The 25,607-nt window shown below is 41.7% G+C and overlaps 1 protein-coding gene and 1 non-coding gene across 16 annotated transcripts in view; one reads left to right on the top strand and one right to left on the bottom strand.

Moving 5' to 3' along the window:
- Positions 1-25,607, bottom strand: part of GAPVD1 (GTPase activating protein and VPS9 domains 1) — a 109,828-nt gene that overhangs the window by 40,091 nt on the left and 44,130 nt on the right. For 8 of the 15 annotated variants that reach the window (XM_024252248.3, XM_024252252.3, XM_024252249.3 and 5 more), the window contains 7 exons: positions 24,495-24,711; positions 20,763-21,606; positions 17,121-17,207; positions 14,704-14,838; positions 14,371-14,560; positions 9,653-9,813; positions 779-845 (listed from right to left, as the gene is read on the bottom strand). In XM_024252248.3, the coding sequence (XP_024108016.3) occupies positions 779-845; positions 9,653-9,813; positions 14,371-14,560; positions 14,704-14,838; positions 17,121-17,207; positions 20,763-21,606; positions 24,495-24,679 (1,669 nt within the window). In that variant the 5' untranslated portion in view covers positions 24,680-24,711. Of the gene's footprint in view, positions 1-715; positions 846-9,652; positions 9,814-14,370; positions 14,561-14,703; positions 14,839-17,120; positions 17,208-20,762; positions 21,607-24,494; positions 24,712-25,607 lie in introns of all 15 variants that reach the window. The other 7 variants (XM_002820213.6, XM_024252246.3, XM_054520621.2 and 4 more) reach the window with 1 other exon arrangement.
- On the top strand, positions 18,252-18,358 carry LOC112135092 (U6 spliceosomal RNA). The gene has a single exon (XR_002916390.1). It is a non-coding gene; the product is annotated as a U6 spliceosomal RNA (small nuclear RNA).

The following is a 25,607-nucleotide window of genomic DNA, read 5'->3' as shown; positions in this document are numbered from 1 at the left end:
GTGAAACCCCGTCTCTACTAAAAATACAAAAAATTAGCCAGGCGTGGTGGCGGGTGCCTGTAGTCCCAACTACACAGGAGGCTGAGGCAGGAGAATGGCGTGAACCCGGGAGGCGGAGCTTGCAGTGAGCCGAGATTGCGCCACTGCACTCCAGCCTGAGCAACAAACGAGACTCTGTCTCAAAAAAAAAAAAAAAAAAAAAAAAAAAATTGGTACTAGTAGGCAAAATGACATATTCTCATTTCACAATCTTGGCTTTGAATTTTCTTTTTAATACCTATTTCCATTGTCTCCTGCTTCATAAAGGTATGTGTGAGTGTGAGTAAAGGAATACAGAACAATTAAGAGTATATGCAACATCTTGAAATACTAGTAAGTCAATTTTTTCCCATTTAGACATGCATGATATCCTTCTAAAGGAGCTCTATAAGCTTTGGTATATATTAATACTGCAGAAACAAAACTTGCTGTTATTCTATTTAAGTCTGAATAAAGACATATCTTCTCCATTTTATATGACCAAAGGCATCTTGCAATTTTAATTTTAATCAGGAAACAATCTTTACAGCCAACTGTTCAAGCACATTAGAGGAAATCTTCATTAGTCTCCTCAGTGAGAGGCACAGATGGTATAATAATTTATAAGCTCCTTTAAAAAACACAAAACAAACTATTAATTGAATCACACAACTCCTTGAATGAAGTAACCCTTCACCTTCAGATATTCCTTCCAGATTATCACTGCAGAGGGAAAAGCGCAAGGTTTTATCAGGTTTACCATGGAGTTTGTTTTCATCAACAGGGACATCTCCTTGTCCTCCATCCGAAAGCTGCATGTTTAGGACCTAAAAAATAAAATGTCAATTTTGGTTTATCAACGGAAAGATTACTGATAAGGAAACAAACCACAGCAAATGCATATTTAACTCCTTAATCTTAAATTATCAATTTTTAACTACAAACCTATTTAGAAGGTCTGTCAAGCTTTTAAATACCTGTGGAATAAAAGTATATAAATTAAAGCAGCTGAAGCTATCCCTTTCCATTACCCTACGAGTGTCACAGATTGAACAGGCAACCAGACTACCAGATGAGTAGTGGTGAGAATTATACAAATCAGAAGTCTTTGGTGTCAGCACGCTGGTCCTTCTAATTCTGTCATGTGTCAACTATGTAACCTTGGATAGGCAAGTTATTGAAATTCTCTAAGCCTCAGTTTCTTCATCTATAAAATGGTGACAGTAACAGTATGTATGCCATGTAATTGCTAAGAATTAAGTAAAAAGATGCACGTAAAACAGTTGTCATGTCACATATTAAATTTGCAAAATTTAAAGAAAGTAAATAAACAAGGCTGGGCGCAGTGGCTCATGCCTGTAATCTCAGCACTTTGGGAGGCCAAGGCAGGCAGATCACGAGGTCAGGAGATTGAGACCATGCTGGCTAACATGGTGAAACCCCATCTCTACTAAAACTACAAAAAAAATTAGCTGGGCGTGGTGGCGGGCGCCTGTAGTCCCAGCTACTCAGGAGGCTGAGGCAGAAGAATGGCGTGAACCTGGGAGGCGGAGCTTGCAGTGAGCCGAGATCGTGCCACTGCACTCCAGCCTGGGCGATACAGTGAGACGCCATCTCAAAAAAATAAAAATAAAAAATAAATAAATAAACAAAATTTTTAAACATACTAAATTTGCAAAATTTAAATAAAATTTAAAGTAAATAAACAAAAGTAAATTCAACTAGAAGAAAACATGTAATCATATTGTTTTGTAGGCATCAAGATTTAATCCATCTAGTTTGAACGTCCACTTGATCACAACATACATACAGGGCCACAAAAGTCCATACCAGAAACTGAAGTATGACTTCACAGACATCTCCAAGCTTAGATTGATGGCCTTTTTATAATGCTTTCTATTTGCCAGATGACTTCCAAATAACATAATTACATCTCACTACTCCCTACAAGCCTCACAACTCAGCTTTGTGTGTATATCTCCACCTTAATGAAGAATTGAGTGCTTTGTTGAAAGTCACATAGCATGTTTTAGGTACACCTTGGACTTGAACTCAGAGGCCTTGGCTCCCTTGGCTGTTGCTGAAATATGAAGGAAGAATAGTACCCTCATTTACAAAGAAAAAAACTTACCACAAAAAATGAAAAATATGTGAGGCGATACATATTATTTAGCTTGATTTAGCCATTCCACAGTGTATATCAAAACATGTATACCATAAACAGATACAATTTTGTCAGCTAAAAGAATAATTTTTAAACAGAAAAAAAAACCATTCTTGGTTGCTGTTTTGGCTCTGAGTAAATTAAAGGTTTTGAAATGGTTTTACACATTTACACATGATGCCTTTAAATACAGGTTTTTTGGCTGGGAGTGGTGGCGGCTCATGCCTGTAACCCCAGCGCTCTGGGAGGTCGAGGCCGGCGGATCACCTGAGGTCAGGAGTTCAACCTGGGCAACATGGCAAAATCCCATCTCTACTAAAAATACAAAATTAACCAGGCATGGTGGCATGCGCCTGTAATTCCAGCTACTTGGGAGGCTGAGACAGGAGAATCGCTTGAACCCGGGAGGTGGAGGTTGCAATGAGCTGAGATTGCACCACTGCACTCCAGCCTGGGTGACAGAGCAAGACTCCATCCCCAAAAAAAAAATTTTTTTTCCCTATTTGCTTGAAATTAATAGACATAGGCCGGGCGTTGTGGCACGCACCTGTAATCCCAGCTACTCAGGAGGCTGGAGAATCACTTGAACCTGGGAAGTGGAGGTTGCAGTGAGCTGTGATTGCACCACTGCACTCCAGCCCGGGTGACAGAGGGAGATTCCATCTCAAAAAAAAAAGTAAATACACACAAAATTTTATTTATTAAAAAAATTTTTTTAAGATGGAGCTCATTCTGTCGCCCAGGCTGGAGTGCAGTGGTGCAATCATGGCTAACCACAGCCTTGAACAGGCAATCCTCCTGCTTTAGCCTCCTGAGTAGCTGGGACTGCAGGTACACACCACCAAGCCCAGCTAATTTTTTTTTATTTTTAGTTTTCCTTCTTATTATTATTATTATATTTTTGAGACAGAGTCTCACTGTGTCACCTAGGCTGGCATGCAAAGGCATGATCTTGACTCACTACCACCTCCGCCTCCCAGGTTCAAGCGATTCTCCTGTCTCAGCCTCCCAAGTAGCTGGGATTACAGGCGTGTGCCACCACACCCGGCTAATTTTTGTATTTTCAGTAAAGATGGGGTTTCACCATGTTGGCCAGACTGGTCTCAAACTCCTGACCTCAAGTGATCTGCCTGCTTCAGCCTCCCAAAGTGCTGGGATTACAGGCGTGAGCCACTGCGCCTGGCCTATTTATTATTAAGACAGGGTCTCGCCAAGTTGCCCAGGCTGGTCTTGAAGTCCTGGACTCAAGGATCCTCCCGCCTCAGCCTCCCAAAGCGCTGGGATTACAGGTGTGAGCCACCATCCCTGGCAATTTTTTTATTTTTGTAGAGACAAGGTCTTACTATGTTGCCCAGGCTGGTCTCGAACTCCTGGTTTCAAGCAATCCTCTCACCTCAGCCTCCCAAAGTAATGGGATTACAGGCATGAGCCACCATAACTGGCCAATATAAATATTTTAAATTTTTTATCTTTAAGATAACTTAAACTATTCACCATAGTGAGTGACGTGAAACTAAAACATCAGGAGAAAAATCATTTCAAGGTCTGGAGATTCATGTGAATTAACAGAAAAGGGATTATATAACACAATGAAGACATTTTTCCAAATCATATCCAAAGGCAAGCAATTTTGAGACGCCATACAGAAAGCCACTGTACAAAGTTAGTCACACTGGAGTATAAAATACAAAATACACACTGGAGTATAAAATACAAAATACACACTGGAGTATAAAATACAAAAATCTAATTTCATGCTTCTAAATCAGAGCATCTGCAAACTCTAGATTAAACTAAAACCACAGAATCTGAGTGCTAAAAAAAAACTTTAGCTGGCCACAGTGGCTCACGCCTCTAATCCTAACACTTTGGGAGGCTGAGGCGGGCAGATCACCTGAGGTCAGGAGTTTGAGAGCAACCTGGCCAACATAAAGTGAAACCGTGTCTCTACTAAAAATACAAAAATTAGCTGGGCATAGTGGCACATGCCTGTGGTCCCAGCTACTAGGGAAGCTGAGGCAGGAGAATCACTTGAACAGGGGAGGCGGAGGCTGCAGTGAGAGCAGCCTCCCAAAGTGCTGGGTGTATCTTCTTAATGACTATTTATCAACATATAATGTCTTTGTCTTTTGTAATCTTTCTGCTCCTGAGACTAGATAATCTCAATTGATCCATCTTCAAGTTCACTGATTTTTCTGCCTGTACAAATCTGCTGTTGAACCCCTCTAGTGTATCTTTCATTCCAGTTATTATACTTTTCAACTCCAGAATTTCTATAGTTCCTTCTGTAATTTCTACCTCTTTATTGATATCTTCTATTTGGTGAGACCTTGTTCTCTTGGTTTTCTTCAGTTCTTTGTCCATGGTTTCCATAGCTCTTTGAGTATATTAAAAAAAAAAATTGATTTAAAGTCTTGAGTAAGTCCAATGTCTGTGCTTCATCAAGGCCATTTTCTTTCTTTTCTTTTCTTTTTTTTTTTTTTTTTTGGTTTTTTGAGACAGAGTTTCGCTCTTGTTGCCCTGGCTGGAGTACAACGGCACAATCTCAGCTCACCATAACCTCTACATCCCAAGTTCAAGTGATTCTCCTACCTCAGCCTCCCGAGTAACTGGGATTACAGGCATGTGTCACCAGGCCTGGCTAATTTTGTATTTTTAGTAGAGACAGGGTTTCTCCATGTTGCTCAGGCTGGTCTCAAACTCCCAACTTCAGGTGATCTGCCTACCTCAGCCTCCCAAAGTGCTGGGATTACAGGCGTGAGACACCGCCCGGCCATCAAGGACATTTTCTTTTTTTTTTTTTTTTTTTTTTTTTTTGAGACAGAGTCTCGCTGTATTGCCCAGGTTAGAGTGCAGTGGCGCAATCTTGGCTCACTGCAACCTCCGCCTCCCAGGTTCAAGCGATTCTCCTGCCTCAGCCTCCTGAGTAGCTGATGTTACAGGTGCACACCACCACGCCTGGCTAATTTTTGTATTTTTAGTCGAGATGGGGTTTCACCATGTTGGTCAGGCTGGTCTCGAACTCCTGACCTCATGAACCGCCCACCTTCGCCTCCCAAAGTGCTGGGATTACGGCCATGAGCCACTGTGCCTGGCCCATCAAGGACATTTTCTATTAACTTTTTTCCTGTGAAAGGGTCATATTTTTTGTTTCTTTATATGCCTCATAAGTTTTGCTGAAAAGCAGACATTTGAAATATTATAAAGTGATCATTAAAAAGTCAAGAACAGATGCTGGAGAGAATGTGGAGAAACAGGAACACTTTCACACTGTTGGTGGGAGTGTAAATTAGTTCAACTGTTGTGGAAGACAGTGTGGCAATTCCTCAAGGATCTAGGATCAGAAATACCATTTGACCCAGCAATCCCATTACTGGGTATATACCCAAAGGATTATAAATCATTCTACTATAAAGACACATGCACACATACATTTATTGCAGCACTATTCACAACAGCAAAGACTTGGAACCAACCCAAATGCCCATCAACGATAGACTGGATAACGAAAATGTGGCACATATACACCATGGAATACTATGCAGCCATAAAAAAGGATTAGTTCATGTCCTTTGCAGGGACACAGATGAAGCTGGAAACCATCATTCTCAGCAAACTAATGCAGGAACAAAAAACCAAACACCGCATGTTCTCCCTCATAAGCGGGAGTTGAACAATGAGAACACATGGACACAGGAAGGGGAACATCATATACTGGGGCCTGTCAGGGGGTTGGGGGGTTAGGGGAGGGATATCATTACGAGAAATATCTAATGTAGATGACGGGTTGATGGGTGCAGTAAACCACTATGGCACATGTATACCTATGTAACAAACCTGCATGTTCTGCACATGTATCCCAGAACTTAAAGTATAATAAAAAAATTAAAATAAAAAATAAACAAATAAATGTTATAAAGTAGCAATTCTGGAAATCAGATTATATACCCTTAACCCCTAGTTGGTTGCTGCTGCTTGTTGTAGTGACTATTTAATGACCTCTCTAAATTTTCTGTCATGTGTGGCCTCTGAAGTTTCTGTTCTATTAGCTTAGTGGTGAGCACGTGATTTGGCAGATTTAACACCTGGAATAAAACAAAACAAAACATTTCCAAGTCTTTGAAGATTGGCTCTGTTTCGGGGCACTTCAACACTTAGCCAGGCAGTTTGCAACTGTACCTTAGCCTTCACTTCCTGCTTGGGTTCAGCCTGAAGGTTAGCCAGCAGTGAGAGCCTGGATCTTCTAAGGTCTTTCCTGAGCACATGACCAGCCCTGAGTATGTGTACAACCTGGTAGATTCCCCAGAACATGTGGGAGCTTTTCAAAGCCTTTGTGCCCCCTAGTGTCTCCTTCCCAAGCCTCTTCCTTCATAAGCATTTGGATCTGTATGCGAATTGCCCTGACTGTTATCCCTTAATGCAAGCAGAAGCAACTAATATATCTGCTTTTCAATACTTTTGACAAATGCCACCTGTGTAGCTGCCTCGGCCCTGGGAAAGATCAAAGGCAGGCAAAACAAAGCCAAGGCTTTGAGACGATCTTTCAGGATCTACCAGACAGATCAAAATACACAACCATGATGCTTTCAGAATAAGGTGCACATTCCTCTCTCAAGTACCAGCACACTGCACAGTAATATAAGCTGTCTTCAAAGCAGCCACTGGGCTAGGGGTTGAAGATGGTAACAGGGTAGGATCACAGAGCTCTCTTAACAAAATTCAGCAGTTTTTTTCTTCATTAAGCATTCCTTTGTTGTTAAAAGTTTTTTATTAGATTCCAGAGTTCCAAATAAGTTGATTCTGACAGTTTTTGCCAGCTAATTTGTGTGTGTGTGTGTGGAGGATGGAGTTTTGGAGATTGTTGGTCTTCTTCCCTACGGGGTATCATGTCATAGTCCCAAACACAGCTTTACCAACCACCATCACTTTATCAATCACTAAAACTGGCCTCTTCTTCCTAGACCATTTTCTTAAATAACAAGCAATCACTGTTGCATATAAGAAGCTGCTACTGGCAGGGCACGATGGCTCTTGCCTGTAATCCCAGCACTTTGGGAGGCCAAGGTGGGCAAATCATGAGGTCAGGAGATCGAGACTATCCTGGCTAACACAGTGAAACCCTGTCTCTACTAAAAATACAAAAAATTAGCTGGGCATGGTGGCAGGCGCCTGTAGTCCCAGCTGCTAGGGAGGCTGAGACAGGAGAATGGCGTGAACCTGGGAGGTGGACCTCGCAGAGAGCCGAGATCGCGCCACTGCACTCCAGCCTGGGTGACAGAGTGAGACTCCATCTCAAAAAAAAAAAAAAGAAGCTGCTACTTTTTCAGGAGGTCACAATTCTATGAGAAGAGACTCCTATCTTTAGGGAGTCAAGATGTCTTCTTTTCTTTTTGTTTCTTTTTTCTGTTTTTTGTTTTGTTTTGTTTTGAGACAGAGTTTCACTCTTGTTGCCCAGGCCGGAGTGCAATGGGGCGATCTCAGCTCACTGCAACCTCCACCTCCCAGGTTCAAGCGATTCTCCTGTCTCAGCCTCCCAAGTAGCTGGGATTACAGGCATGTGCCACCACACCCAGCTAATTTTTATTTTTAGTAAAGATGGGGTTTTACTATGTTGGTCAGGCTGGTCTCGAACTCCTGACCTCGGGGGACCCACCCACCTCGGCCTCCCAAAGTGCTGCGATTACAGGTGTGAGCCACCGCGCCTGACCTTCTTTTCATTCACCTTTAAGCCAAGCTTTTTGTTAGAAATATATTAAAAATGATTCCCAAACCTCAAACTCCATTTCTTAAAAAAAATTATTTTCTTAGTTTTCCATTATCTCTTCCATTTTTTCCTGAACAGCCAAAGAATACAACATGTATCTCAAAATACATCTCAACATATTTTTGGCTCTATAATGCAGGAATACTACTAGTATACTACTAGCAAGAAAATGAACACAAAATGTTTCCTACAAGTCACTGGAAAAGTCTCTTTAATTTCCATACTACAATCTCCTGGCTTCATCTCTCTTCTCCTACTGCCTGGAAAGTTCCTTATGCTTGGACCTATTCACCAACTTCAGTGCCACAGATGTATGAATGTGAAGGGCCTCACAACTGTTCACAGGGAGCTTAGCATGTGATGGTGTGTCATGGTGGGACCACTGAAGATAACAAAGAATTAAGCATTAAATTCATTGGCTGGGTGCAGTGATTCACACCTGTAATCCCAGCACTTTGGGAGGCCAAGATGGGCGGATCACTTGAGGTCAGAAGTTTGAGACCAGTCTGGCCAACATGGCACAACCCCATCTCTACTAAAAACACAAAGTTAGCCAGGTGTGGTGGCACATGCCTGTAAGCCCAGCAACTCAGGAGGCTGAGGCAGGAGAATTGCTTGAACCCAGGAGGCGGAGGCTGCAGTGAGCCAAGATTGTACCATTGCACTCCAGCTGTGCAACACAGTGAGACTCCATCTCAAAAAAAAAGAAAAAAACGGCTGGGCATGGTGGCTCACGCCTGTAATCCCAACACTTTGGGAGGCCGAGGCAGGTGGATCATAAGGTCAGGAGATCGAGACCACCCTGGCTAACACGGTGGAACCCCTTCTCTACTAAGAATACAAAAAATTACCCGAGCGTGGTGGCGGACGCCTGTAGTCCCAGCTACTTGGGAGGCCGAGGCAGGAGAACAGTGTGAACCTGGGAGGCGGAGCTTGCAGTGAGCTGAGATCGTGCCACTGCACTCCAGCCTGGGTGACAGAGCAAGACTCTGTCTCAAAAAAAAAAAAGAAAAAGAAAAAAAAAAATTCATTGCTAGGATCTGAAAGTTTGTGCTCCCCCAAAATCTGTATGTTGAAATTCTAACCCCCAAGGTGATGGTATTTGGAGATGGGGCCTTTGGGGAGGTGATTAGGTCATGAAGGCAGGGCCCTCACAAATGGAATAAGTGCCCTTATAAAATAGGCCCAACCAGCCAGGTGCAGTGGCTCACACCTGTAATCTCAGCACTTTGGGAGGCAAAGGCAGGCGGATGACCTCAGTTCGGGAGTTTGAGACCAGCCTGACCAACATGTAGAAATCCTGTCTCTACTAAAAATACACAATTAGCTGGGCATGGTGACGCATGTCTGTAATCCCAGCTACTCAGGAGGCTGAGGCAGGAGAATTGCTTGAACCCGGGATTGGGAGGTTGCAGTGAGCCGAGATCGTGCTATTGCACTCCAGCCTGGGCAACAAGAGCGACATTCCATCTCAAAAAAAATAATAATAATAAGCCCAAAGACACAGCAAGAATACATCATCTATGAACCGGTAAACAGATCCTTATGAGACACTGAATCTGCCTTGACTATAGACTTCCTGGCCTCTACAAATGTGAAAAATAAATTTCTGTTGTTTATAAGCCACCCAACCTCTGGTGTTTTGTTACAGCAGCCTGTATGGACTAAGACATGAACATTGATTTATAGAAGCAACTGATTCATACCTCATTTTCTGACATCATCCCTGGAGTAAGCTGGGGACCTGTCCCTAAGGAAATGACCAACACCTCTTCTGGTTGCACCTCCTGGATGGTTTCTTGAGATGATCCTTCATGGTCCATATGTAGGTCCATTAGCATATTGGTGCGGCTTCTGCTCCGAGTTGCTAATAAAAAATTTCAAATAAAATAATTTAGAGAAATAGACAAATGAAGAAAATGGTATGCTAAATACGAAAATATATTTTCTATTAGTGCAGAACATTTGCACATGCACAAGAGTGGTAAAAATATAAATAAGAAAAAACAAAACAAAACAAAAAACTAGATCCTCCCAGTTACTCTACTGACTATTAAAGATTCTCCTTCAAAACTGGTAATCAAGAACAGTGATCCAAGTGCATTTGACAGGAAGTGCCACACAGATGATCACATCTGCAGAACAGCAAACATGTCACAATCAATTTAAGACTTGGCGTGACAAGAAAAAAGCATTACCTCATTTCTTTTTAAGATACCTTAACCGTTTTTCCTATAAATTGAGGTAACTGCTACAGGTTTCCCATACCGATAACTGAACTTACAAGCATTAGAAAATTTCATATGAGGGATTACACCTGTAATCCTAGCACTTTGGGAGGCTGAGGCGGGTGGATTGCCTGAATTCAGGAGTTCGAGACCAGCCAGGGCAACACAGTGAAACCCCATCTCTACTAAAATACAAAAAATTAGCCAGGCATGGTGACGTGCACCTGTAATCCCAGCTACTCGGGGGGCTGAGACAGGAGAATCACTTGAACCAGGCAGGCGGAGACTGCAGTGAGCCAAGTTTGCACCACTGCACTCCACCCTAGGCGTCAGAGCAAGACTACATCTCAAAAAAAAAAAAAAAAGAAAGAAAAAAGAAACTTTCATATGAAAACCTAATAGCCACATAAACAAAATACTTTAAGTTAGGCAACTGTTAACAAAACCAGAATCAGTGTTTGTTTTTTTGAGACGGAGTTTCACTCTTGTTGCCCAGGCTATGGTGCAATGGCGCAATGTGGGCTCACTGCGATCACCGCCTCCTGGGTTCAAGCAATTCTCCTGCCTCAGCCTCCCGAGTAGCTGAGATTACAGGCAGCCACCACCACACTTGGTGAATTTTGTACTTTTAGTAGAAACAGGGTTTTGCCATGTTGGTCAGGCTGGTCTTGAACTCCTGATCTCAGGTGATCCACGCACCTCGGCTTCCCCAAGTGCTGGGATTACAGGCATGAGCCACCGTGCCCGGCCCACAATCAGTTTTTAAATGTACTTTTCCCCCCTGAAATGTATTAATGTCTTTTCAAAGACACAAGAGAGAAAATTTATTTATGTTTGGAGAAGAGGTCCTTTCTGCTTTGGAAACAGTATAAATTAATAAAGCCTTCAATTATTTTTCTTTCTTTCCCCTGCATATAAGCAAATGAAAAATACTTTTTTCTAAAATAATTGCTGGGTGTAGTGGCTCATGCCTGTAATCCTAGCACTCTGGGAGGCTGAGGCAGGTGGATCACCTGAGGTCAGGAGTTCAAGACCAGCCTGGCCAACACGGTGAAACCCTGTCTCTACTAAAAATACAAAAAATTAGCTGGGCATGGTGGCAGGCACCTGTAATCCCAACTACTTGGGAGGCTAAGGTAGGAGAATCACTTGAACCCAGGAGGCGGAGGTTGCAGTGAGCCGAGATCACACCATTGCACTCCAGCCTGCGCGATAAAAGCGAAACTCCACCTAAAAAAAAAAAAAGAAGGCTGGGCGCGGTGGCTCATGCCTGTAATCTCAGCACTCTGGGAGGCTGAGGTGGGTGGATCACCTGAGGCCGGGAGTTCAAGTCCAGCCTGACCAACATGGAGAAACCCCATCTCTACTAAAAATACAAAATCAGCTGGGCCGTGGTGGCACATGCCTGTGATCCCATCTACTCGGGAGGCTGAGGCAGGAGAATGGCTTGAACCCAGGAGGCAGAGGTTGTGGTGAGCCGAGATCACGCCACTGCACTCCAGCCTGGGCAACAAGAGCTAGACTCCATCTCAAAAAAAAAAAAAAAAAAAAAGGTCAAGAAAAAAAAAAGTTTCTATTTTCTTTCAGAGGACAATAAAATTCAGTACAACCAGAATACTAAATAGAAATTATGTTTTGGTACAAAATAATAAAAAATACAGACATAAAGCAAAAACAACTATAGTAGCAGCAAAAGTCAACTTCACATTGTATGAAAGCTGACCTACTTGAAGACAGAGGCAGAAATATAAACAATCACCTTTCTTTACAATGCTGATTAATGTTCATTAATCACTTTGTCTGAAAATTCAGAGCACACATCAATTTCCAAGCCTAAAATAGGCCTACTCATACCTTTATTTGCTCACCCTATCTTCTACTGAATTGCAAATTTAAATTCAAGTTCATAAACAGATCTATGAATCGTAACAAACTCTGTAACTATAATTTATAAAAATGCAAGCAATCAAATTTTATGTAGCAATTTACACAAAGTAAAAGCAACATGCACATGGAGCATACTTTTATAAACTATTTCTTATATAAAATTATAAAAGAAGAGGAAGAACAGCCTATTACCCACCAAACGGGGTTACTAGTGTAATATGAGAGGTAATATTGGTAGCTGAGGAATCCCAGGCAGTGATGGCTGCTAACTGTTGTCCTGGGTTGCGAAAGCATTAAATAGAAAGAAAATCAACCCTCTGAACAATGGACAAATTTTTTAAGATACACAATAAATGCAATAGCCAGGTAACAAGACTATACAAAATAATATTGGGCACACATTTGAAATTCACTTTCCATCAGACTCATATTTAATGACACTTCTGGATAATGGGAAATGAAAAAACTAATGTATAGTAGTGAACAATGGAAAAAAAATCTCTGATTTACTAAAAATCATTTACTTCATCATGTGAACAGAGTGCAAATAGCCTATAAAAAACCATTAAGTGCCCGGGCACGGTGGCGCACACCTGTAATCCCAGCACTTTGGGAGGCCGAGGCAGGTGGATCACCTGAGGTCAGGAGTTCAAGACCAGCCTGGCCAACATGGCAAAACCCCATCTCTAATAAAAATATAAAAATTAGCCGGGCGTGGTGGTGGACATCTATAATCCCAGCTATTGGGGAGGCTGAGGCAGAAGAATCGCTTGAACCTGGAAGGCAGAGGTTGCAGTGAGCCAAGATTGTGCCACTGCACTCAAGCCTGGGCAACAAGAGGGAGACTCCATCTCAAAAAAAAAAAAAACAAAAAAAAAACACACCATTAAGTGCAAAATCCCTTTTTCTATTTTTTATTTTGATAACTGACATTTTGGGGTGATACAATAAGACAAAGACTTGAAGAGTATGATGCCACACTCCTGTTGATACAATTCCACGTTATGTTAAATACAAGGCAGATTAATTTTAAGAAACTGGCAGTTCTTAACAAATGAGCTCACAGAAGTTTAAAAGTAAAATCCCTCTTTTCAAAATGCATAAATTAAAAAGAACTATGTTCACTAAGTGTTGCTGAGTTCCTCGTTATAATTAGGCAGGCACTAAAATACTCCTGTTCCCCTGGCTTAAACACTTTTTCCCCATCTTGTTTACTTTGTCTAACTCCCATTCATCACAAAGCGCAAACAGGCTTCACCTGCTCCAAGATCGTCTCCTGATACCACCACCATTTTGCTAAGTTAGGTGTCCCCATAACCCTCATACTTATCTCCTCAGAACACTCAGTACGCTGAAGGGTACTAGTCTCTTCTTGTTCTCCCTAACTAAACTATCAACAGCCAACTTGACAGTAAGGGCAGGTCCTAATGGTCTTTGCATCCAGTGTCTATCACAGTGCCTCATGTGCAAGACACATCCACTCTCACAGGACTTCTGTGGGGATTAAATGAAACAACATTTATAAAGTGCCTACCCAGAGTATAGAACATGGTATATGCTCAATTAATTTTTTTATAGACAGACAGATGACAAATGTTAACCAAGCAAATAAGGCTTAATTAAATAGAATTCTTAAATAAACAAACTTGAAAAAATAAAATGAAACTTTAGCTTTATTCTATAACATTAAGATATCTTAGCTCAGTTGATAAGACTATTAATGAAAATAATAGAAAATACTATTATTTTCCAGTTTATTGATGGAAACTTCTAAAATAATATTGTTTATTATAATATTTAGAACTTTATAGAAAGGAGGGGGCTACATAATTTCTTTTTTTTTTGAGATAGGGTCTCACTCTGTCACCCAGGCTGAAGTGCAGTGGTACGATCATGGTTCACTGCAGCCTCAACCTCCCAGGCTCAAGCAATCTCCCCATCTCAGCCTCCCAAGTAGCTGGGACCACAGGCACATGCCACCCCACCAGGCTGAGGGCTACATAGTTTTAAAAATGACTACTTACAACATTTCCAAAATTTTTTCAAGAAAAGACAATAAAATTTAAACAAAGTATACTGTGGATAGCATGACTTCAATTAATTATGAAAAGCACGTAGGCAAAGCTAAAGCCTACTGATAAACCTTAACTCATCTGATATGATTTCTAAAAACTGAAATACCATCAGTAAACATGAAGAGAAAGACTTTCCCAAGTACTTAAACATATATTCCAAAACACTGAGCAATAACAAAGGCTAATGAAATATTAGATTTAAGAGAAAGCTCTGATATGAGAAATTCTCTTTACCTATAGGTAATCGATTCTTTTTATTTGCTGGAGTGGTTGCTGGAGACAGCTGAGGCGTATTGTAGGGAGTCATTTCTAAACTGCTACTTTTTCCTGGCTTGGCCGGCGGTAGGTTTGCCAATAAATTGTCAAGAGCCATTCTATCTTCTCTCAGTTGATCTCCAGACATCACACTCTTCATAAAATTCACCTGGCAAAAGCAAAGACTATTAGCTAGTGAAATCACTTTTTCAAATACAGTATGTATTTCCCACACAATGTGCTCGTGTATGTCTTTGCTCACGCTTAGCTAAAAGACTTTTGAGAAATTCTATTAAACAATGAAGCCATTACCAGAGTAATAAGCTGACTGTAGGTTATATAAACCACAGTTCTGCTCAATCCTTCCAGAAGATTGACGGAAGACAACGGAGGGGTCTCCACTGCACGGCCCCCAATCACAACATCAAGGAAAGCGGCAACACAGCTCTGTTAAAACAGGATGACAACAGTGAAACATTTCCCTTTAAAATACTGAAACGAAATTTCTCATTAAGGTGGACAAGCACGAAAAGATTTTAACATCTTAAAAATCAGATTTTTTTAAGATGTTAACTTTTTTTTTTTTTTTTTGAGACAGTTTCACTCTTTTAGCCAGGCTGGAATGAAATAGCACCATCTCGGCTCACTGCAACCTCTGCACACCTCCTCCCCCACTGTGATTCTCCTGCCTCAGCCTTCCGAGTAGCTGGGATTACAGGCGCCACGACCATGCCCAGCTAATTTCTGTATTTTTAGTAGAGATGGGGTTTCGCCATGTTGGACAGGCTGGTCTTGAACTCCTGACCTCAGGTGATCCACCCGCCTCGGCCTCCCAAAGTGCCAGAAATACAAATGTGAGCCACCCCACCTGACCTAATTTTTGTATTTTTTGTAGAGATGGGGTTTCACCATGTTGCCCAGACTGGTCTCAAACTTCTGAGTTCAACTGATCCGTCCACCTCAGCTTCCCAAAGTGTGCCCAGCACTAGGATTACCAGCTTGAGCCACTGCACCCAACCTAAAAAAATTAAACTCTTTTTGTACTGATACATTCTAAGATCTTGGAGCTGGGTGTGGTGGTGCATGCCTGCAATCCCAGCACTTTGCGAGGCCAAGGTGGGTGGATTGCTTGAGCTCAGAAGTTCAAAACCACTTGGGCAACAGGGCAAAACCTTGTCTCTATGAAAAATACCAAAATTAGCCGGGCGTGGTGGCGCGCACCTGTAGTCCCAGCTACTTGGGAAGCTGAGGTGGGAGGACTGCTTGTGCCAGGGAGGTCGAGGCTGCAGTGAGCTGAGATGGCATCACTAGGTGACAAAGTGAGACCCTGTCTCAAAAAAAAAAGAAAATAACAATAAGATGTTGGAGACAAACATAACACAACACAGAACAGTATACACATTGTGCTACTATTTCTGAAAGGGGAAGGAAGGGGTGGTTGGAAGTATATAGTGTACGTAGGAATTTGCTTGTAAACATATGGACCTCTAGAAGGATAAACAACCTAATAACATCAAGAATCTTTTGGGGGCCAGGCGTGGTGGTTCACGCCTATAATCCCAGCTACTCGGAGGCTGAGGCAGGAGAATTGCTTGAACCTGGGAGGCAGAGTTAACAGTGAGCCGAGATCGCGCCACTGCACTCCAGCCTGGGTGACAACAGCGAACCTCTGTGACAAGAGGGAAACTCTATCACAAAAAAAAAAAAAAGAATCCTTTGTGGGGGCAGGGAATGAAGACTAGAGATGAGACGTGGAAGGGAAATTTTACTCAAATATCCTTGAATTTTCATTGGTTGAATGTACAGCTTAATCAAAGTAAGACTGATTAAAATTTTCTTTAACTAAATTAATTGAACAATGTCATAGATGTTAACTTATAAACTACACTTAAAATTAAACAATTATCGACCAGGCATGGTGCTGACATCTGTAATCCTAGCACGCTGGAATGCTGAGGCAGGAGGATCGCTTGAGGCCAGGAGTCAAGACCAGTCTGGGCAACATAGCAACACCTCGTCTCTATAACAATAAAAACACTTAGCTGGGCATGGTGGTGTGCCCCTATAGCACAGGTACTTGGGAAGCTAAGGTGCAAGGACTGCATGAGCCCAGGAGTTTGAGCCATGATCACACCCCTGCACTCCAGCCTGGGCAACTGTGTGAGACACTGACTCAAAAATTTAAAAGTTGGCCAGGCGCGGTGGCTCACGCCTGTAATCCCAGCACTTTGGGAGGCCGAGGCAGGTGGATCACAAGGTCAGGAGATCGAGACCATTCTGGCTAATACAGTGAAACCCCGTCTCTACTAAAAATACAAAAAATTAGCTGGGCATGGTGGTGGGCGCCTGTAGTCCCAGCTACTTGGGAGGCTGAGGCAGGAGAATGGCGTGAACCTGGGAGGCAGAGCTTGCAGTGAGCCAAGATCGCGCCACTGCACTCCAGCCTGAGCGACGGAGCAAGACTCCATCTCCAAAAAAAAAAAAAGAAAAAAAAAGAAAAAAAAAACTTTTTAAAATAAAATAATCTTAACAGCTCTTTGATTCTCTTTACGACGGCATCTCCTTAATACATCTGTGGGAATTAATCATCTTTAAATGCTGCTGATCCAATACTATAGCTAATTAAAAGAACATTTAATTTAGATATCACCTAAGGACAAGATTTAATAAAGAGAATAGTAAGGCTCACTAATACTTCAGAATTTTCTATAAATCGTATTTATTCTTACTTTGTCAAATTTTCCAAGGCTGCTCTTTGTTCGGGGATCTCCCTCTTCAGAGCCAGTCATTGCTAACTGCTGCAAAAGGCGGCCTACCTGCAACCCAAAGCAGTGGTAGGGAGACATAAGCTACAGACAGATACTCACAAATACCTCTCTATGAAAGCAAGCATGTCTATTCTATTCTAAAAAATGTGTTTCATAATATTATTCGTATCACCTGACCAGGCATATGAACTAGTATCCCCCCAAAAATGTGTACCTTATGTCAGCTTTTACTATTTTTAGATTAAGAGTTAGAGAGAGAAAGTATAAATTTTTGCTTTAATTTCTCTTTAACACATAAGATATCAACACTAGGGAAAAAAAGCACAATACATTTGTTTCTGACATTGTAGTTTTCATTTGTTTAGAGCTTTTTAAATTAATTTGTAAAAGCTGACTCATTCGTTAAATTGCCTTAAGTTAATATTAAGAACATTACCCTATAGCGCTCACAAAGCACTCAAGGTAGAATTTGTTTCCTAGATTTAAAAGCAAATGATTCCTATCTAACATAAGCTGGTTTGATAAAGTAAATACTAATTCATAGAACAAGTACCTTACTGGCAAAATTTGTTACTGCACTCTTTTTAAAGGCTAATGATGAAAGTTATTACAGCATCCTCTTCTTAATATCTGGGACAAGTCCCCTTTTTACTGATTCTGAAAATATGTGATTCAATCTCTACTGGAATGACACACACACAAAAAAAAAAACTACAAATACATTATCTACCATAAGAATAAATTTAAGTGTTTCACGGGCCAGGCACAGTGGCTTACGCCTATAATCCCAGCACTTTGAGAGGCCAAGGTAGGAGGATTACCTGAGGCCAGGAGTTCAAGACCAGCCTGGACAACAAAGCAAGACCCTGTCTCTACAAAAACATTTTTTAAATGAGCGAGGTGTGCTGGTACACACCTGTAGTCCCAACTACTCAGGAGGGTGAGGCAGAAGGGTCACTTGAGCCCAGGAGTTCAAAGGCTACAGAGAGCTAAGATGGCACCACTGTACTCCAGCCTGGGTGACAGAATGAGACTGTCTCAAAACAAACAGACAAACAAAAAAAAAACCTACTGTTTCATGTCAAATATTTTGTGCTCACTTCAGAAGCACATATACTAAAATTGGAACTCTACAGAGAAGATTAGCATGGCACCTGTGCAAGGATGACACACAAATTTGTGAAGAGTTCCATATTATAATTTTTTTTAATTTATAAAAGTTAAAAAAAGTTAAAAATTTTATTTCAGGCATTTCTATGCAGTGAATTGCTAAACATCCCAAGGTGATATAACTGATCATTAAAAACAGCTAATCATTTTTTCTGATTTTTTATTTTTTTATTTTATTTTTTTTGAGATGGAGTTTTGCTCTTGTTGCCCAGGCTGGAGTGCAATGGTGCAATCTCGGCTCATCACAACCTCTGTCTCCCGGGTTCAAGCGATTCTCCTGCCTCAGCCTCCCAAGTAACTGGGATAACAGGCATGCGACACTACACCCAGCTAATTTTGTATCTTTAGTAGAGACGGGGTTTCTCCATGTTGGTCAGGTTGGTCTCAAACTCTGGACATCAGGTGATCCACCTGCCTCGGCCTCCCAAAATGCTGGGATTACAGGCGTGAGCCACCCCACCTGGCCAATTTTTTTTTTTTTAATAGATATGGGGTGGTTGGGGGTCTCACTATGTTGCCAAGGCTGGTCTCAAATTCCTGATGTCAAACGATCTGCCCACTTTGGCCTCCCAAAGTGCTGGGATTACAGGTGAGAGCCACCACACCCAGCTTGAGCTAATCATTTTTTAACAATCACCCAAGGCCAGGAGTGGTGGCTCACACCTGTAATCCCTGCACTTTGGGAGGCCGAGGCGGGCAGATCATCTGAGGTCAGGAGTTTGAGACCAGCCTGACCAACATGGTGAAACCCCATCTCTACTGAAAATACAAAATTAGCCAGATGTGGTGGTGCATGCCTGTAATCCCAGCCACTCAGGAAGCTGAGGCAGGAGAATCACTTTAACCCAGGAGGCAGGGGTTGCAGTGAGCCGAGATCGCACCACTGCACTCCAGTCTGAGCGACACAGCGAAACTCCTTCTAAAAAAATTATAAAATGGATGGGCACAGTGGCTCATAATCCCAGCACTTTGGGAGGCCAAGACAAGCGGATCACGAGGTCACAAGATCACGAGATCGAGACCATCCTGGCTAACACGGTGAAACCCCATCTCTACTAAAAATACAAAAAATTAGCTGGGCATGGTGGCACGCGCCTGTAATCCCAGCTACTCGGGAGGCTGAGGCAGAAGAATCACTTGAACCCGGGAGGCAGGGGTTGCAGTGAGCCAAGATCGCGCCACTGCACTCTAGCCTGGGCAACAGAGCGAGACTCCGTCTGCAAAAAATAATAATAAAATAAAATAAAAAATAAAAATTACCCAAAAATAGTCTATTCTAAATAAACACCAGTTCTTCACAGTATATCTGAGAGATAAGGTATGATGAAAAGAGTCCATGAAGAAATAATAATGACTTCAGTCATTCATATAATTGCAAAAAGGCGCTAATATACATCCAAAAATCCTCTTTCTGAAACTCTTAGGAGAGTTTCAGATTTCAGAATTTAGAGATTTTAGAAAGGTAATGTAATGTATATATATAACATGTTCAATATATAGATGGCATTTTGTAATCAAATGAATCAACATTTCTGCAACAAAATATGAGTATTCACTAGCACTAAATGGAATAACAATTATAAATATAGCTGGGCGTGGTGGCATGCGCCTGTAATCTCAGCTACTCAGGAAGCTGAGGCAGGAGAATCACTTGAACCCAGGAGGTGGAGATAGCAGTGAGCCAAGATCACGCCACTGCACTCCAGCCTGGGCAACAAGAGCGAAACTTCATCTCAAAAAAGAAAAAAGGAAAAAAAAATTGTGAATAGCCTCATGTTAGTTCAGCACAGGTTTTGCTACTAAATGAGCTATAGAAGACATTCAGTTTTTCCTCATTTTGGGCTTTGAAATTATGGAAAAGGGATGGTGGACTTGTTCTAGAAAATCTAATCAAACTCTACATTCAAGTGTGTGAGGATTTCATTTAAAAACAAACACAGCCGGGCGCAGTGGCTCACACCTGTAATCCCAGCACTTTGGGAGACCAAGGCAGGCAGATCACAAGGTCAGGGGTTCGAGACCAGCCTGACCAACATGGTGAAACCCCGTCTCTACTAAAAATACAAAAATTAGCCAGGGCGGTGGTGTGTGCCTGTAATCCCAGCTACTCAGGAGGCTGAGGCAGGAGAATTGCTTGAACCCGGGAGGCGGAGGTTGCAGTGAGCTGAGATTGCGCCACTGCACTCCAGCCTGGGCAACAGAGCGAGACCCTGTCTCAAAAAACAGACAAAGACAAAATGTTTTGTGACCGCAATAGTTTTAAATCCCAGTATTATTGCTTTTATTTAATAAGATGCAAATACTTAGGACTGATTGAGAAAAAGTTGTAAGAATATACAAATACTGTCATCATATTATTTGTTCCCACCCCCACAGCCCAATCAACTAAATTTTAAACTAAATGCCACATTAGTAATAATAGCAAAACCATACCTGCATCAGATTAAATCGTGCTACTTCATTAATAGGAGCATCGGAAATTATTCCATATTGTTCTGGATTGACAACTGCAGGACAAATGAAGCAGGCCAAAAGGAGATCAGTACACATTGCCCTGACCTCCCCAACTTCCAGCCTATCTATACAGGAGAGGGTTTTGTACATCTGAGACACGATCCACCTTAAACTATGTGGAAAACAATATGTGTTCTGTTTGAGATAACCAATAAATTTGTTCACCAAAGCCACTAGTTTGGCTTCATTGGACTCCACCATTTCTTGAACTTTTTGCCTGAATCTATCTGAGCCCTTCTCTCCAAAGAGTTTTTCCTGCTGAGATGGGGAGAACCTCTCAATTAGCTTGTTTGGATCTGTTTCCAGGTGATCTTCATCTTCAACAAGCAGTTGCATAATTGGCTCATGTAAAGTGGCTGTGAGGAAAAGTTTGGCAGAAAACAGTCCTTCAGAAAAAAGTTTAAATAAGATGCTGAAGGCACAAGTTCCCCTCCTCAAAAGTCGCCTAGGGTTGTCACTTTCTTTAAGTTCAAATTCAATCAAGTATCGCAAAACCTGAAGGAGGTAGCTTTCATCTTCTTGCATGATGCAATTGCCATACAGGGAGGTAAAAACTGTGTAAATAACACTTTGTGTGTTCTCCTGATTAAGTTTCTCTCCAGCAACCAAAGAGGAGGCAATAAGACGAGGATTTTCCCTCAATCGACTCAAGAATTCTCCATAAGCAGTCTCCTGAAATCCCAATTGCTTATACCCATCAACAAATTGTGTATCTTCCAAAATTTTGGCATGTTGGCAACATTCAGCAGGGGAAGCTTCAGCACTAAAAAAAAAAAAAAGAGCAAACAAGCAAAATAATAGTATTAATAATAATATAACACATATACTATATCCAAACATGGACATGTGAGTTGATTATGGTCCCAACAATGAGGTCACTCTGAATTGCTAAAAATTTTAGACTAACAGCAACTCAGTGAGTAAAGGACGACAAAACTAAAAAGTACAAAGGACAATTTCCTCATATCAAATCAGAATCAATGAAAAGTATTAGGGCTGGGTGCGGTGGCTCACACCTGTAATCCCAGCACTTTGGGAGGCCGAGGTGAGCAAATCACTCGAGGCCAGGAGGTCGAGACCAGCCTGGCCAACATGGCGAAACTCCTATTTCTCCTAAAAATACAAAAATTAGCCAGGCATGGTGGCAGGCACCTATAATCCCAGCTACTTGGAAAATTGAGGCAGGAGAATCTCTTGAACCCAGAAGGTACAGGTTGCAGTGAGCTGCAATCATGCCACTGCACTCCACCCTGGCCAACAAAGCAAAACTCCGTCTGGAAAAAAAAAAAGAAAATTATCAGTTTGTAGATCCTAAAAACTGTCCAGAGCTGCCCTCTTATGGACTAAATTAAAATTAGCTACAGGAAGGACACAGTGGCTCACCCCTGTAATCCCAGCACTTTGGGAGGCCAAGGTGGGAGGATCACTTGAGCCCAGGAGTTCGAGACCAGCCTGGAAAATATGGTGAAACCCCATCTCTACAAAAAAATACGAAAATTAGCTAGATGTGGTGGCGTGTGCCTGTAGTCCCAGCACTCAGGAGGCTGAGGTGGGAGAATCGCTTGAGCTCAGGAGCTTGAGACAGCAGTGACTCAAGATCATACCACTGCATTTCAGCCTGGGCGACAGAGCCAGATCCTGTCTGAAAAAAAAAAAATTAGCTACAGTTAAACTGCTTATGCTTATTTATGGACATAAGAAAGTTTACAAATATTCAAGTACTAAAAAATAATAAAAATGAAGTCGATATCAGCATATTGCTCAACAGTTCTCAACAGCAACACGCCAGTATGTAATGACCTGCAGACACATCCTTTAACTAGGCTTTTTGCTTCTCGAAACAAATCCAAATAAAATAAGCCTAAAAGATGTGGGGAAAAAACCACAATGCCCACAACAGCACTGTTCTTTTTTTTTTTTTTAACTCATTTTTATTGAGGTAAAATACGGTAAAGTGCACTAATGTCAAGTGTTCAGCTTGACCAATTTTTACACATATATGCACCCAGTAATCACCACTCAGATTAAGACATGGAACATTTTAAACACCCAAGAACGCTTTCACATGCCCTTTCCCAATTATATGAAACACCCAACAACGCCTTTCACATGCGCTTTCACATGCCTTGAGAGGGTCAATACCACCCTCTCAAGCCCAACAAGTAACCATTATTCTGATTTCTGTCATCAAAGATCAGTCCTGCCTCTTTTTGAACTTCATACAAATAGAATCATACAGTACGTATTCTTTTGCGTCTGGCTTATATTCTCAACAGCACTGATGTTCTTAGAGTTAAAAACTGTTCTTGGCCAGGCAGGGTGGCTCATACCTATAATCCCAGCACTTTGGGAGGCCGAGGGGGCAGATCATGAGGTCAGAAGTTCAAGACCAGCCTGACCAACATGATGAAACCCCGTCTCTACTAAAAATACAAAAATTAGCCAGGCATGGTGGCACACGTCTGTAATCCCAGCTACTCAGGAGGCTGAGGCAGGAGAATCTCTTGAACCTGGGAGGCAGAGGTTGTAGTGAGCTGAGATCGTGCCACTGCACTCCAGCCTGGGGGACAGAGCGAGACTCCAACTCAAAAATAAATAAATAAATAAAATAAAATAAATGTTCTTCGTAGGTATTAAGACAATAAAATGTGGTTTCTAAACCCAAAAAATAGCTATACAATATCAAAATATGGAAACATATATATATATATATATATATATATATATATATATTTTTTTTTTTTTTTTTTTTTTTTTTTTTTTTTGAGATGGAGTCTCACTCTGTCGCCCAGGCTAGAGTGCAGTGGTGTGATTTTGGCTCACTGCAACCTCCACCTCCTGGGTTCAAGCCATTCTCCTGCCTCAGCCTCCCGAGTATGCCTGGGAGGCCCCGCTAATTTTTGTATTTTTAGTACAGATGGGGTTTCATCATCTTGGCCTGGCTGGTCTTGAATTCCTGACCTCATGATCCACCCGCCTCAGCCTCCCAAAGTGCTAGGATTACAGGCGTGAGCCACCGCGCCCAGCTGGAAACCTATATATTAAATAATATTAGAAGAAAAGCAGAACAGATAATTTACTGTCTACAACAACATTTTTTTTTTTCTTTTGAGGAGACAGTCTCGCTCTGTCGCCCAGGCTGGAGTGCAGTGGCACGATCTCGGCCCACTGCAACCTCCACCTCCCGGGTTCAAGCAATTCTCTACCTCAGCCTCCTGAGTAGCTGGGATTACAGGCGCCTACCACAACGCCCAGGTAATTTTTGTATTTTTAGTAGAGACGGGGTTTCACTTGGCCAGGCTGGTCTTAAACTCCTGCCCTCCTGATCCACCCGCCTCGGCCTCCCAAAGTGCTGGGATTACAGGTGTGAGCTACCACGCCCAGCCAACAATAACATTTTATATAGACAAAGACACAAAACCAATTGGTACGATATAAAATGTCAATGCTTAAGTTACAATTTTCTGTAACAGTGCCTAAGTTATTTAATAATCCAAATAAACTGTATTATAAGCAAAGACTCACCTTAACATTGATGTAAATTATCTTAACGCACTTTGTTGGAAACGGATTCATTTATTTACGGTTACTAATTTCTTTACAGAATCATAGTGGTTCACAAAATTTAAAACCTGAAAATCATTTCTTTACCTGGTTATGATAAGCCGATCCAAATTGATTCTCTGTTGCTTCGCAATCCATGCTGTACGATACAACTTTTCAGCTGTCTTAAGTACATCTGCATTGAGCCTCTGAATGAGCTGTTTCTCAGAGTTTACATATAAGCGTTCCTGCTTGAGGTGATGAGCCAGAGTATGAATATCTAGCTTCACCATCTTCAATGTGGGAAAGGCTCAAAGGCTGATCACTAAGAGTAAAAAGATAAATATTTAAAGTTTATGTATGTCACTTAAGTTCTTTTCTAAAATCAAAAGGGACAGGAGAACACTTTAAGAATTAAGTTACGTTTGGGCAGGCGCGGTGGCTCACGCCTACAATCCCAGCACTTTGGGAGGCCAAGGCGGGCGGATTACAAGATCAAGAGATCGAGACCACCCTGGCTAACATGGTGAAACCCCTGTCTCTACTAGAATACAAAAAATTAGCCGGGCGCGGTGGGGCGCGCCTGTAGTCCCGGCTACTCAGAAGGCTGAGGCAGGGGGATTGCTTGAACCCGGTAGTCAGAGGTTGCAGTGAGCTGAGATTGCGTCACTGCACCCCAGCCTGGTGACAGAGCAAGAATCGTTCTCAAAAAAAAAAAAAAAAATTAGGTTACATTTGATACCACTTTTAACTCTAATTTTCAAATAATCTCTGCCTTTTTATTACAGAAGTATTACAGCTTCAGCATAGAAAAATTGGCAAATACAGATAAGCAAAAAGAAAAAAAGCTCACTGCTAAGGCCACTGCTCAGAGACAGGTGCTGTAAACCCTGTGTATATCCTCAAATACAATGTCTATTTGTTAACCCCAGAGTTATCCTTGACTGTGCTCTTTCTAATCACAATCAAAATATCCTGTTGATTCTATCTTCAAAATATAATTAAAATCTGACTACTTATTCCCCCCTCCATTGCTAATCACATCAATTCTCACTAGGAGGTGTATAATCACCACATCCTAAGTGATCTTGCTGCTTCCTTTCTTGTACTTCTAGAGTCTGTTCTCTACATAGCATAGTGAATTAAAAAGTCAGATCACAGCCAGGAGCGGTGGCTCACCCGTGTAATCCCAGAACTTTGGGAGGCCAAGGCAGGTGGATC

Source organism: Pongo abelii, chromosome 13, assembly GCF_028885655.2.
Source record: "Pongo abelii isolate AG06213 chromosome 13, NHGRI_mPonAbe1-v2.0_pri, whole genome shotgun sequence".
Classification (NCBI taxonomy): Eukaryota; Metazoa; Chordata; class Mammalia; order Primates; family Hominidae; genus Pongo; species Pongo abelii.
Note: the sequence above shows the minus strand (reverse complement) of the source record. Positions and strands in the feature narration are given on the sequence as shown.